General features: G+C 45.1%; 1 protein-coding gene across 1 annotated transcript; it reads left to right on the forward strand.

Annotated features, from left to right (window-relative positions):
- The first annotated feature begins 396 nt into the window (after positions 1-396).
- CCR3 (C-C motif chemokine receptor 3) lies at positions 397-5,344 on the forward strand. The gene is made up of 2 exons (XM_006914863.1): positions 397-452; positions 3,998-5,344. The coding sequence occupies exon 2, from the start codon at positions 4,009-4,011 to the stop codon at positions 5,083-5,085; it is 1,077 nt and encodes a 358-aa protein (XP_006914925.1). The 5' UTR covers positions 397-452; positions 3,998-4,008; the 3' UTR covers positions 5,086-5,344.
- Positions 5,345-14,016: the final 8,672 nt, after the last annotated feature.

The following is a 14,016-nucleotide window of genomic DNA, read 5'->3' on the forward strand; positions in this document are numbered from 1 at the left end:
AAGTCTCCTACTGAGTTCTGCAGACTAATTACATTATTCCCTAGTCATCATCCTTCCTTCACGGAGAAATTCCAATGTCTTTTTTTTTTTTTTAAGTCTGCATGCCTGTGGGTCAAAGCAATGTTTATTCAAGAATGATGTTCCCCTTCCCCCAAAACGAGAAATACCCAGTGACTGCAGGAACCCAAAGAAAGCCAAGCGTCAGCAGTATGCATCTCAGGAATTACTCAACTTAGTTTTTAGTGTGTAATCTTGATTGTCGAAAACAAGAACTGCTCCAAACTTGATATCTTTCTGAAAATTTGCAAAATTTTAGATGCTAGCCTGTTCAAAAGAGGAAGCTGCGATATTTACCACCTCATTAATGTCTCTGAGTAGATGGTATCTTCTCTTCATCAGTGACAAGACCTAAGCCATCCCTGGATGCACAGAGGACTTTGCTAGATTAACAGGTATCCTTTGTCTTCTTTTTATTTGCATCTGAGCGAGAACTTATTCAATGCGATAGAAGTTGTTTACTTAGAAGAGATTTCCAGGTAGACCATTAGGTTTCTAGGAAAAAGGAGATGGAGCAGCAGGGTTAGGCGGGTGGAAGCACTACCTCCCAGGAGGGCTCTTGGATCAAGGAGGTGTGGGGCGGGGAGGTCCGCCTCAATGGAGTAGGTCCAAAGTGGGAGAGTGTATTGTGAAATATGTCCATTTTCTTCTCGCTTTCTTCCATTTCTCCTTTCTTTCTCCCGCTCATACCATGATATGTATTCTATCATGATATATTTACCTCTTCCACTCATCCAAACTTGGCCTCTTATGCCTCTTCAGTCATTACGCCCATAACTGTGCCCATGTCACCCTCCCTGTGCTTTTGTAAACTCTCCACTACGGAGAATATGACCACTCCAAAAGAGTTACACTTAGTACTTTTGTGTTTATTGATGTCGACTTGTTAGAAAGCCAGGGAAAATATATTTTACATATGTGTATGTACATACATTTATATATTACGTTTTTATATATACGTATATATTTCAAGTCTTTTTCTGAAAATCCACTCTGAGTCAGGCTATTAGATGAACCAGTTGATTGATTGATTTGGTGTCTTTTTGTCTGAATCTACAAAGCTGGCTGCTTTGCCTGGACCTGTATTAGAAGGTAGAGATAGAAGGCTTTCCTAATCTTCCAGGAAAGCTTGGATTGGCCAGAGATGGACATAATCTGTTGTTTGGCAAGTGTTTCGAGGGAGGGCAGTGGGAATATGGGGTCTTTGGCACACAGAAGTGACGGGAGTTGGACTGTATCTGCCACTCTCATTAAAAGGTGGTGATAGGTACATTGAACCATAGAGGCTGAGTTAAGTCTCCTGGGGGGAAAATTGTATGACTCAGTAAGAAAAAAAGCAGAGATACCCAGTAGAATAAAATAGGTAAAGGGCACAAAGAGAAAATTCACACACACACACACACACACACACACACACACACACACACAAATATGAATGGCTAATAATTACAGTTTCAAAAGAAAAACCTCAGTAATTAAATAAAGATCAGTTCCAACTACAATGACATCCCTTTGCCCATGTAATTGGCCAAACAATTTTTTTCTTTTAGCTTTGCCGAGACTGGCACCATCACCTACTAGTGCCAAGAGAATATACATCATTACACAATTTCTAGAAGCAATATGGCCGGATGAATCAAGAGCTGTAGGAATGTGATCCTAGGCAGAAATAATGCTTTGGGAAATCAACTTTAAAAAAATAATTTTAAAAAATGCAGTTTATTGTAGCGTTATTTATCAAAGCGTAATTGAGAACAACATAATCATACGACAATAAGGCACTGGTTAAATAACAATGAATATACACTATGTTGGAGTCATTACAAATTATATTGTCTAATAAATTTTAACCACGTGGAACTAGGTACAGGGTATAGAATTTAAAATATTGGGATACAAAATGATAAACACATGTGATATTAATTATAACATAATAATATGGAGAAAGGAGGCATTGGCTCTCTCTCCATGGCACAGGTAGAGCAAGGGTCCCGGGGGCCAGGGGTCATGCTGAGCACTCCCAACCACGTTATTTGGACTGCATAGGCACACCTTCCTCATGAAAACAGATTCTTCGTGATCCTCTCTTTTACCTCAATAACATACCAGCCTGCATACTAATACTAAAAATCAGCCACATTTGAAACACCTGCTATTGAAATACAAAGAATACATCTACTTTTTGAAGGAGGAAGTTGGTAAGAATATCTAAAATCACTAGGCAGATGGATGAAACCAAGCTGCTTTAGATGAACTGACCACAGTCTAAGAACGGGGTATAACCTTTGCTCTAGCAACTATAAGAATGATCGGTTGCTGTGGAAGCCCATGTGCTTGCCGCCCTGAAATGCAAATGATGCAATGTGTCTGCAGCTGGGAAGAAGATCGCATTTACTCATGATTTTGACCTTGAGGGATTCTTGTGTACACTCAGGGAGGGAGCTTACTGGCTCACGAGGCAGCTCATTCTTCTGCACATCTTGGTGGTTCTCAGCTAGTTCTTCTCCACGTGTGACTGCTATGCCTTCAATTTCTGCTGTCTAGAAACTCTACTCCCTCTTCTACAGGAAAAGCGATCACCTCATAGACTTGTCTATCTCAAAGGGACTTTAAAAATTGCCTAATCCAATCACTTAACTTAAAAAAAATAAAAACCTTTCGTCCAGACCAAAGACAAATAATACGCCCCGCTTCTGGGGGGAAAAAAAAAAAAAGAACTAAAATGAAAAATTAATCTGAAGACTTTTATTTTTCAATTAAACATTTCAGATTCTGCCAACTACGGCCGATGTTTCTGGACCTTTATCATCCTAGCTTGTTCTGTACTCCACGTTGATATTAACCTTTTAAAATGTGGTAACTAAAACAGAACATAACATTTCAAATGAATAGTCTGAAGAGTGGAAAGCAGCATAAAAATTATTCTACTTCATCCCTCTATCCATTTAAGAAATATTTATTAAGCAGCTATTCATTAGGTGTTATGCTGGGCACTAGTCCTGCACTGTCCAATATGGCGGCTACTTGCCACATGTGGCTATTTAAATTTAAACTTAAATAAAATGAAAAGTTCAGTTCCTGAATAGCACTAGCCACATTTCAAGAGCTCAACAGCCACGTGGCTAATGGCTGCTTTATCGGACAGTACAAATACAAAACATTTCCATCATTGCAGAAAGTTCTATTGGACAGCATTATCAGGACCAGGAAAAAGGCGGCAGCATATACTGCATATAACTGGAGTTGTTACAGTAGTTAATTATAATTGCTACGTCATCAAAAGTTAAGCTCAAAAATCATCGCATTCGAATTTAGTCATGAGAGAATTGGACATAGATACTGAAGATCTAGTCTGAACTTTTGTATGTCCCTGTTATAGGATTTGGGGTAAATTACTAAATTTCTTCAAGGTTCAGTTTCCCCATTACCTATGATAAACAGCACATTGTTATGGGGCCGTGGAGGGGGGTAATTATTTGTAATAATAATAATCACTATCATTATTATAAGCATTTGGTTTTTAAATAGGTAAGATGCTTTTGAAAGTCATATATAAACAGTAAAATGCAAAATGACTTAAAAGTTGCAATAATAATAATTATTATTATGTTGTCATTATCCAGCCTGTTTTTTCCTGTTTTGCATTTCTTCCTTCAAATGCTTTCAGAAATCGACAGCCCCATTCTTCACCGCCATCCACAGTACATCTCTCTCTTTTCCCATTGCGGATCTTGCTGACTTCCAAAACTTCACGTCTTTCATTTCTGACTCCTCCCCCACAGCAGCTCTGACGGACCTTGTGAAATCCATGCTGAAGAACCTTCCAATGTATAGGCCGTTTATCACAGGTGGTTTTGTCGGGTAAATAAATAAATCAACCGGGAGTCTCAAAGGGTGATCTTGCCTAATTGTGGGGGCGTTTTTTCTTCTTCTATTGCAGAGGCAAGAAAAATGACAACCCCAACAGACTGGCTCAAGAATGAGGAAGCGGCCCTCTTCACCACATCTTACGAGTATATCTCAATACTGTGTGAGAAAATCAAAATCCAACAGCTGGGGGCTCAGATGCTGCCGCCACTGTATGCCCTGGTGTTCGGGGTTGGCCTGGTGGGCAACGTGATGGTGCTGCTGATCCTCACAAAATACAAATGCCTCCGGATTCTGCCCAACATCTACTTGCTCAATTTGGCACTTTCTGACTTGCTCTTTCTGTTGACCCTGCCATTCTGGATTCACTACGCCAAGTGGACCAACTGGGTTTTTGGCCACAGCATGTGTAAGTTGCTCTCGGGCCTTTATTACCTAGGCTTGTACGGGGAGAGTTTTTTCATCATCCTGCTGACCATAGACCGGTACGTGGCCATCGTCCATGCCGTGTTTGCCCTGCGGATCCGGACCGTCACTTTTGGGATCATCAGCAGTGTCCTCACCTGGGTCTTGGTAGGGCTAGCAGTGATCCCTGAGATTATCTTCCATAAGTCCCAAGAGACGTCTAGGAACTCGTACTGTAGTTCATTTTACCCGGAGAATGAAGAAGACACCTGGAAACGTTTTCAGGTTGTGAGAATGAATGTTTTGTGTCTCGTTCTGCCTCTGCTCGTGATGGCCATCTGCTACACTGGAATCATTAAAACGCTGATGAGATGCCCCAGTAAAAAGAAGTACAGGGCCATCCGGCTCATTTTTGTCATCATGGTGATCTTTTTCCTTTTCTGGACGCCCTACAACCTGGTTCTCCTTATTTCCACTTTTCAAACCATCTTCTTCGAGAGCAGCTGTGAGCGGAACAAACAGCTGGACGTGGCCCTGCAGGTGACGGAGGTGATCGCCTTCACGCACTGCTGTGTCAACCCTGTGATCTACGCCTTTGTCAGCGAGAAGTTCCGGGAGCACCTTAGCCATTTCTTTCACACGCACGTGGCCCTGCACCTGGGCAAACATATCCCCTTTCTTCCTAGCGAGAAACCGGAGAGGGGCAGCTCTGCGTCCCCATCAACGTGGGAGCAGGAACTCTCTGCTGTGTTTTAGGTCAGATGCAGAAAATCGCCTTAAGGAAATGCGCTGAGCAGATGAAGCAAACACGTTAAGCCAATTACATTGACCTCTACTCCAGTCCTTTGAACTTCTGGTGCAAGCCCGAAGGTCTTGAAGATGTGAAAACACATACACGATGGTGGCTGTACATCTATGTACCCCAAAGTCATTACCGGAGGTCAACGGCTGGGCACTTTACTTATCATCGACCCTGAAAAGCAGAGCTTTGCTTGATTCTCTGAAGTTACATACATTTTAATGCACCTGAATGTTAGATAGTTATTATATGCAGCTACAAACAGGTAAAATTTCTTATATTTTAAATCTTAAATTCAGCCAGCTGTTGACATAAATGAGACATTTCACAAAACACAGCCAAGCAATTACATTACTGCTTAATGTGCCTCGCTCTTTCCTTGCTTGATGAAAAGGCTCTTTTTTTTTTTTTTAAGCATATGGATATATACTCTCAAGCAACATAAGGATGTGTCACACCTGTTCTGAATATTCTTGATAGTGAATTGATTTCCTATTCGCACGGAATGACCACGTTTTCCATGAGTGACTCCAAGAAGAGCAGCTTGGTATTTTCAGTACGAGAATAAAGGTCCTGCTCATAGAAATGTCTTGGCCCTGAAATGTGTAGACGCTGTCCTCTTAAACGCCATTCATCCAACAACTGCGCGTGAGGTTGTACGAATGGGATGCGCGAACATCGCTTCCAGTCAAGTGTAAGACGAACTCAGTCCTGTTCTCCATGAAACCTTCCATCTAGTTGGAGGTGGAAGACAGAAACGCATGGCTCCAGTGTGAAGAGGAACACCCTCGATACTATGCCTGGCTCAGGAAGGGAGAGGCCATTTGCAGTTGGAACCAGAGGGAGGACTTCATGGAGGAAGGGGCTTTTAAGCGGGTCTATGAAAGAGGAGCAGGATTGGAAAGAGAGAGGATTTGGGGCGCTACCTTCCACTGAAGTGCCCAATACAAAGGGGAGAGGGGAGGGTACGAACACGTGTGGATGGTGGGGTGGGGTGGGGGCACTGGGGTGAGCCATGAATATCAGTTGAAGCATCTTGGGCTTTGTTGGGAAGGCAAGGGGAGCCTGCGAAGGGTTTCAAGCAGGGGAGTAAAGCAATCAACACGATGCCTTAGGAAGATAAATCTGGTAACACACAGAGGGTGGAGTGGAGGCCCCAGAACCACACAGGGAGGTAAGTTAGAGACGAGTCCACGCGTGGAGACAAAGATCCATGGACAGCAGAGAGGAGAGGTGCCAGGAGCACCCAGAGAAGAATTTGGCCAAGAGACAGTGTCAAGAGGACCAGGGGCAATAGATGGTTGATTGGGAAAAAAAAAAAAAAAAATCAAAGAGCGAAACAAGGTGTATCATACGTAAAAAAAAAAAAAAATTAAAACAAAAGGAGACGCCCATGTTTCTCATTGTGCTTCGATGCCCTGACCATCTCTTAAAAGACACAAAAGCAGTAACGATGGTTGTCTCTGGGGAGGGATGCGGACGGAGAACAAGGAGGAGGAGGGTGACCTTTCTCTGAATACCTTTTTTGTGCCTTTTGGATTGGGAGCGTGTTACCTATTCAAAAAATAAATATAACTTTAGAATTATGTTTAAAATAAAAGACTAGTTTGTTATTTAATTATGGTATCCATCCTCTCGCCCACAAGGACATCCCAAGCATCCTGCCATGAATTATCCCCCCAACCTGGCTAAGTCACCTCGAAGCCCCCTCGTGGCCCACGTAGACTAGATTCTTGTTAAATTTTTGGGAGCTGGATGCTCAAAGTCTGCAAAATAGATTGTAAAGAGGGGGTATGGTGGTGCAGCCTGGCGGGTGGTCACACAGCATCACCTCCCATTGTCTTGGGAGACGAAGCCCATTCCCCTCTGTTAACTAACGTGTACTCAAGTTACCCCTGTTCATTCATTCACTCGGTAAACATTTGCTGAACACCCACCGTGTTCTCAGCTACGTCTTAGGCAAACGAACTTAGCACATCGTGGGCCCTGCTCTCGGGGAACTCGCCATCAGATGGAATTGGACATTGACCTTGCCCCTCCGCTGCCAGTTCAAATCACATCAAAAACAAAAACAAAAAAAAAATTGCCAATGCTTAAATTCAACCCAGCTGAGAGAAACTTCTACTTTAAGACTAGAACACATTCCAATTCCAAAACATTTTACTTCCTAATCGAATACTTGGTGAAGGAATGTGCCTGCTCTTGGCCTTCCGGTCCATCCCACCTCAATTGAGGGTGTGTGGCCTTGACTTTGTTCACCTTCGTGCCTGTCTGAAAGCTCCTAACTCAGCCTGACCCTGTGTGGACAGCACAGGATGTGAACTTTGGAAAATTTAATCTCACAGCACGAATCTCAGTTCGGCTAGGAAACTTTGAAGTCCTTTTTCTCTTTTTTGTGGTTCAGGCAATATGTAAATAAAGCGATCATTTAAAACCTTAACGACACGTCACTGGTTCTCTCTTGCATTGTGAAGTAGTGCCCGCCCTTCGATAACCACGGTGTGGCATGTAGGTGCTTGTTCATAAACCCCCGCTCCCCGAAAGCTTTTAAGAGCTTCGTGACCCGCACAGAACTGCCCACAACCAAATCATGAATTCAGGGTGCTTCATTTTGCTCCCCAGCCCAGCACTACCTACGATGACAGAAACGGTCCCTGTCTGCATTGTCCAGTAGGGTTACTACCAGCGCATGCACTTGAAATATGGCTCACATGATCGAGGAACTGAATTTAAAATTCTCATTCACTTGTAATTTAAATAGCCGCAAGTGGCTAGTGGCTACTACATGTGGTTAGTCGTACGGCACTGGCCTCTTACATCGTCACCATCTTTCTACCTACGCAACAGGCTTCCTGTACATGAACCCTGCGCGACAGACGAGGGAAAACGCAAGTGATACCAAGAGGAACAACACCCATTTCTAGAAAACTCACTCGCCCTTCGTGGCAGAGACCCATCTGAATTAAACGACTCTTATGAAATGCGATGGGCGCCTGAAGGGGCCCGACGCAGAAAGCAGAAAGGAGACGCTGCAGAAAAGACGCAGAGAAGTCGGCCTTCTGTTCGGGGCTGTTTCTCCCTCAGAGCAGCACCTGAGCAAGGATTTGAGAGCAAAGACTTTATTTGGCAAGTACAGGAAACGCCACAGAGAGTGGGGAGTTAAAGCAGGAAAAGGAATATGCTAACGAAGAGTACTCTGCTGTCCACTGGGGGCACCGGGAGCCCAAAACTACTAGAAAAATCCCAGAAACGATAACTCATACTCCTCAGTTACCCCATGCCAGAAGGCAGGGAGGGGGGGTATTTACTTTCCACTGCTGTCTGTCACTAACTGCCGGCTGCTCCTGGGGTGTGTTAACACCCCACCCCAGCACCCCAGGCCTGCCTGGCCCTGACCGAGAGCCCTTCCCCCACTGGGGAAAAGATCTCAGGCAATAAAATGCAGATGCTGGGTGCTGGAAGCCAGCCGGGCACGCTCGGGTAAGGCCGGAGGGGTAAAGCATCTTCTATATATTTGAACTGGTTTGTGTACAACTTTTCATGAAGCGAAGGGTGGACATGAGTGTGGCGTCCGGGTAGGTGGGTCTTCCAATTTGTTGGAAGGCATGGTGGCTGAAAAGTGCACTACACACAGCTTGGGGCGGGTGAAGCCATAGCGACCTTGACAATGGCAGGTGGTCATGAACACACCGCAGCGTAGACTTCCCTTGTTGCTCCTCCTTCATGTTGAACATCATAGCCTGCGATTTTTAAAAAGATGATCCTTTTCCAGCTTGAATTTCTGAAGTTTTCTTCAAATTCCACCGGTAAAATTCTAAAGTCTTCACATCTCCTGAACAAAGCGCTTCCCGCCTTCCATAGCCTATGGGCTTTGCATGACTTCACCGAGGTGTTCTTCCATTTCCGCCCCCAGGGAAATCCCAGAATAATTAGGCTCACCACCTGCCTGCTCTGTCAATACGGTTTCATCAGAACACAGCCATGCTCATTAGCATTGTCGACAGTGACTTTTGTACCACTGCAGAGCTGAGTCACTGTGACAGGACTGTATAGCCCATAAAGTCTAAAATATTTACTTTCTTGTCCTGTACAGAAGACATTTCTAAATCCTGATAATCCATGCCCAAGAGAACCTGAGGCTCCAATAGGTCATGACCAGGCATAGGGAGACAGGCTGTGGGGGAAACCTCGGGATGCGAGGTATGTAGACAGGCTGCTTAAATTCCCAGGGTAGTTCTGCCTTGACCCCGGATGCAGCTCAAAACAAACGAAATAGGGCTAAATTGTTAAAGAGACTAACGATGTTCACTGACGCCAAACGCTAACATAAGTACCGAGGTAGCAAAGTGGAAGTTTTCATTGAACGGCAGGACCCCATAGATCTTATTCCAAAGTAGACTATATGCAGAATTTGCAAAGGAATTATAAAACCAGGCGTCACGACTCTTCAGACCCCTCATCTATATTGGGGGCAAAGAGATTGGGTCGATGAGAATTAGAGAAGTATTTCTTTGTCGAGGGCTGCTAATGCTACCTGCCCTGGGTAGGAAGGGAGGAGGGCTTGGCGGTGTGCTTGTCTTGCATCTCAAGCCGGGTAAGAGCGATGCCACTGGGGTCGATGATATAGTTGTCATATAAGTTCTACGTAAGTCACCACGTCACAGAAGCACAGTGCTTTGGGATCCGACTCTCACCCAGGAAATCAGGAGACAAGAGACAAGGAAACCAGCTGCTTTGAGGGTGGAGAAGAGAAAAACTGTCACTACTTTGGGGTGGATCTATACTCTCAGAGTTGATACCGGCAAATAACGTGAGATTCTTTTCCGTGGACCAGATGAGAGAGATTGGGGGATTTCTACCTTGCCCAAGAAGACTGCCTGGGTGGAGCTCGTCTGTGGGATCCCACAAGCAAATGTGTGTACAATGGGCTGACATAGCAACAGAAGAGAACGAGAAATTGCCAGCTAGGGAAGATGCATTTTTTTAAAAACCACAGAGGTTATTTTGAATATTCCCAGGGATGTCTCTGATGGTTCCGAAAGCAATCTATGAGAGAAAGAATCAATTTGAAACACCTGGCGGCCCTCAGGGGGTGACCTCATCTTATGACAGGGTCAGTTAAGCCAAAACTTTCCTAACCCCAGCTTCCCTTCCGTTCCCATCACCGACCCAGTCGGAGGGCTAGAAACCATGCTTGGTGAGCCGGGGAAAAAGGAGAAACGCCGGGGATGGAGAGAGGCAAGTAGGGTGGAGCCTCATTTCTCTCTCCTGTAAATGGTTCATCACTCAGCCAGCCGGGGATGGGGAGAGATTTAAATATCAAATCAATTTGAGTTTTGATATTCATACGGAGATCAACTCTTCTATTTCTAAATGGAAACTCTGTCCTTTTGTGATCTCAAATGATCATGGGACATTTTTGTACCTAAGTGTGATGACAAAAGTCATGGGACTGCCCAGGTTTTTATTGGGGCCTCAAGAACTTAGGCCTCTAATTCAAATTAAAAAGACATGAGCTACAAAAGTAAAGATACTTTCATGAATCCTGTTGGCTCCAGGATTCATAGAGCTCACGAGAATTTTCAGGACTGTCTTGCAGGATTTAAAGAGATGGTAAAGACCCAGATCCTGGCTGAAAAATAAGGCATAGGAGAAAAAAACAATGATATTAAATATACACATAGATATAAATATATCTATGTGGATAGAGGCTTGAATATAGAAATACCTGAAAATGCCTTCAAAATCTTGTATACCTAGATTTTGCCTGTTTTCCCGGCTAAGTGAGAGCGAGTTCGAGGGCCACTGACCCATGCCATCAGAAGAAGGGCTGCCTCTTGCAATCTAGACTCTCTGAACTGAAGAAAGCTTCTCAGTTTTCAAATGGGACAAGATTCTTCCTGGCTCAGTGTGTGCTCCTGGCAAACTGGCCCCAACCCTCAAGTTGTCCCTTATTTGCTAACACCAACTTCAGTTACAGTTGCAGAGAGAAATGTGAACACTAGGGGGCCCTCGCCAAAGCCAAAGCCACAGCTGGCCCCGTGCAATCTTATCAGGTCAAGCCAAGAATGTGACCACATGCTAAGTTTTGATGAAGTTACAGCCAGAAACTCAAGAATGCCTACATCGGTTCTCGTCCAACTGAGCTGCAAACCTCGTGCACTCCAGTGGCCAGAAGACAGGAGGGAGCATCAGATGGTGGGAAACGTGGTCCCCCTTGATTGTTACCTGGGCTAATTACTAGTTCCCTAGTGGAGGGCTTTTGGTAAAGCGGATTCTAGGCTGAGGAAATTACATGATCTCTTCATCAACCAAAATTTTCATCGTATTCCAGAGGGCCGTGCCCCATCCCCTGAAAACACGCATGACTGGAAGAGAAGGAAGGAGAGTAAGGCAGAGCCCCCTGACTCAGCGCTGCTGCTTGACGGTGGAAATGGACTAGACTTGCTATAGTGCAGGGACCTGTCAACACCCAAAGGCCCCAACGGCTAGTGCATGTGGTCCGATCCTCAATCTGGAAATCAGAACAGCAACTCCCCTGACTCAGGACAGAAGCGGATGGACAGAGAGGCAGACGACATCTTCATCCTGTGTTGTTCAGTCAAGATGCTGGTCATCTGTCACCTTGACTAAACGTCTCCGGTTGTCCTAGTCTTTATGGGGAGAGGTGAAGGGAATGGTGAAAACCTGGTGGCTGGCCACGAGAAGATAATAATGTATCTGATTAAGCGTAGGGGGTATTCTGTCACCGTCCCCCCTGCCCCCAACACAGATCCACTCTCTGCCTTCTCTACCCTGCACCGTGCCTGACAGGCTGCTCTGCATGCACCACGCCAGTATCCTCCGTGCTCTGCGGATTAAGCCCACGGGGAGTGCCCGCAGGATGTGGTAAAAAGGGGAGAGAATAAGGTCGGAGTGTTTAGTCCCTCGGCCCCTTCTTTGCAGCTGCACTGGGCGGGGTGGGGCTGCAGGTCCCATCTCCGAGCCCTGGAGCTTTCCACACAGTTTCTCCCGCTCCTCACCCCTTCAGACCTAGGGCCGGTAATAAACTTTGCTGTCACTCATCTCAGACAACGACATTCTTCCTTCACCCTGCACTCACCTTTGTAAACGGTACCTTTATTAAACTCTCCTCACATTGCCCAATTTGAGTGTATTGTTTCCTGCTGGAACCCCGAGTGACACGAGGAGACGATATATAGCACAGGAAAACAAGTTGGCAGGAAAAGAAAAAATATGGAAAGTGTCGAGTAAGTGTTCGGGGAAGACTTCCTGAAGGAGGAGGGGTTAGGCCGGATCCTACGGACAGGAAGTTAGACCCCGTGAGGAGAGCTGTGGGAAGGGGTTAAGCCAAGGCAGAGCTGGGGATGAACAGAGAAAGTTCGGGGCATGGAGACTGACAGTCAATGTGGAAAGAAGAAATTGGCAGATAAGGAGGGAGAGGTCTGGAAGCAAGGGCACTTGATGCCTAAATTAATAACTTAGACACCAAGGATTTGAACACATCCCACTGGCATCAGAGAGTAACCCTGTTATAGACACAAACTGGGGGGGTTTGCTTGGCCCATGACGGTACCTACAGTGACCATCACCAAGTTCCTCCCAGGTCCCCTTTGACTTGTCTGACCCGAAAGTGACTGATCCTAGCCTGATCTGAGCAAGGCCAATTAGAATTTGAAAACTCAAATGAAGACACAGAGAGATGAGTGGAGTTCATTGGTCCCATGGCTGTGGCCAAGAGAGGGGCTCATGACTTCTTCCTGAGGTCCAGTGGTCCTTCCCAGATCCACTCTGTGAACTGTCCAGACCATGCTCGCACAGTCATTCTTGGCTACAGTGAGGCTGTCCCTGAATCGAGATTACTGATGTGGAAATGACTGGTGCTGTGCCACTTACAGACATCAGACCTCCAGGGAGGTGAGACTCACGTCCGCATCCAGAATGGAATATGGCAGCCCACGTGATAGAGACAGTCAGTCAAGTTATTGGACTGTGTGCCCACTGACGACAGAGCCTGGGCAGGCATGGGGGTTGGGGGTAGGTGCCAGGTGGCAAGAGATGCTGCTGTTCACCAATCTGACAAGGATGAGGAATGTCAGAACCGGAAGGTAGGATGGCTGCTTCTGACGGCACTGAGCAACTTTAATTAAGCAAACGAACAAATAAAACACACACACACACAAATAACATCAACGACAAAAACCTCAAACACTGAAATTTGCATCTTTAATTTAGAATGAAGCTTAGAGCCTTTCTATGACCATGTTGGGGAGAAAAAAATTTTAAAAAACCCTCCTAATACTTGAAGCTGCCAGGTTAAGACTGTTAGATACCAAATCGGAACCCAAACGGGCAGGTGTCTTAATTATACTATGAGTTTAATTCACACATTTGCAGAAAAACATGTATGAACGTTAAGGCTTTGAGACAGGCTGAGAACCAGTGAGAATGGAAACATCTGGAAGGATGAAGCGGACCTGGGAAACACTGGTCCTCTCTCGCCCCCCGGCACACAGTCATCCACACCTGTTATCCCCAAAGAAGCCATTTTCCTTGGTATGATAAAGTTCACAGACCCGGTCTTCATGGTTGTTCACCTAATAAATAGAATTTGAAGTCAACATGGCCCAGAAGATAAAATGTAGAATCCGAGTAGAAAAAATAGTCCATAAGGAATTACAGAAATCGTCAATTACATAGTATCGAGAATGTGAGATTGGATTCGGAATAAAGGAGGGCAGAAGAGAATTGTGATCTGGGCTGTTTATTGATATGTGCACTCATCAGAAATCCTGAACTCAGTGGTTAAGGTTCTGAGAGTTTGCTGAGTGGGTTACTACAGATTTGGACCAAACGCCAGACCATGCTAGGTGAGTGTGAAAGGCCAG

This window comes from Pteropus alecto, unplaced genomic scaffold, assembly GCF_000325575.1.
Source record: "Pteropus alecto unplaced genomic scaffold, ASM32557v1 scaffold156, whole genome shotgun sequence".
NCBI lineage: Eukaryota > Metazoa > Chordata > Mammalia > Chiroptera > Pteropodidae > Pteropus > Pteropus alecto.

What these genes read in the sequence shown, in the direction of transcription:
- CCR3 (XM_006914863.1), top strand. Translation starts at nt 4,009, where the DNA reads ATGACAACCCCAACAGACTGGCTCAAGAATGAGGAAGCGGCCCTCTTC.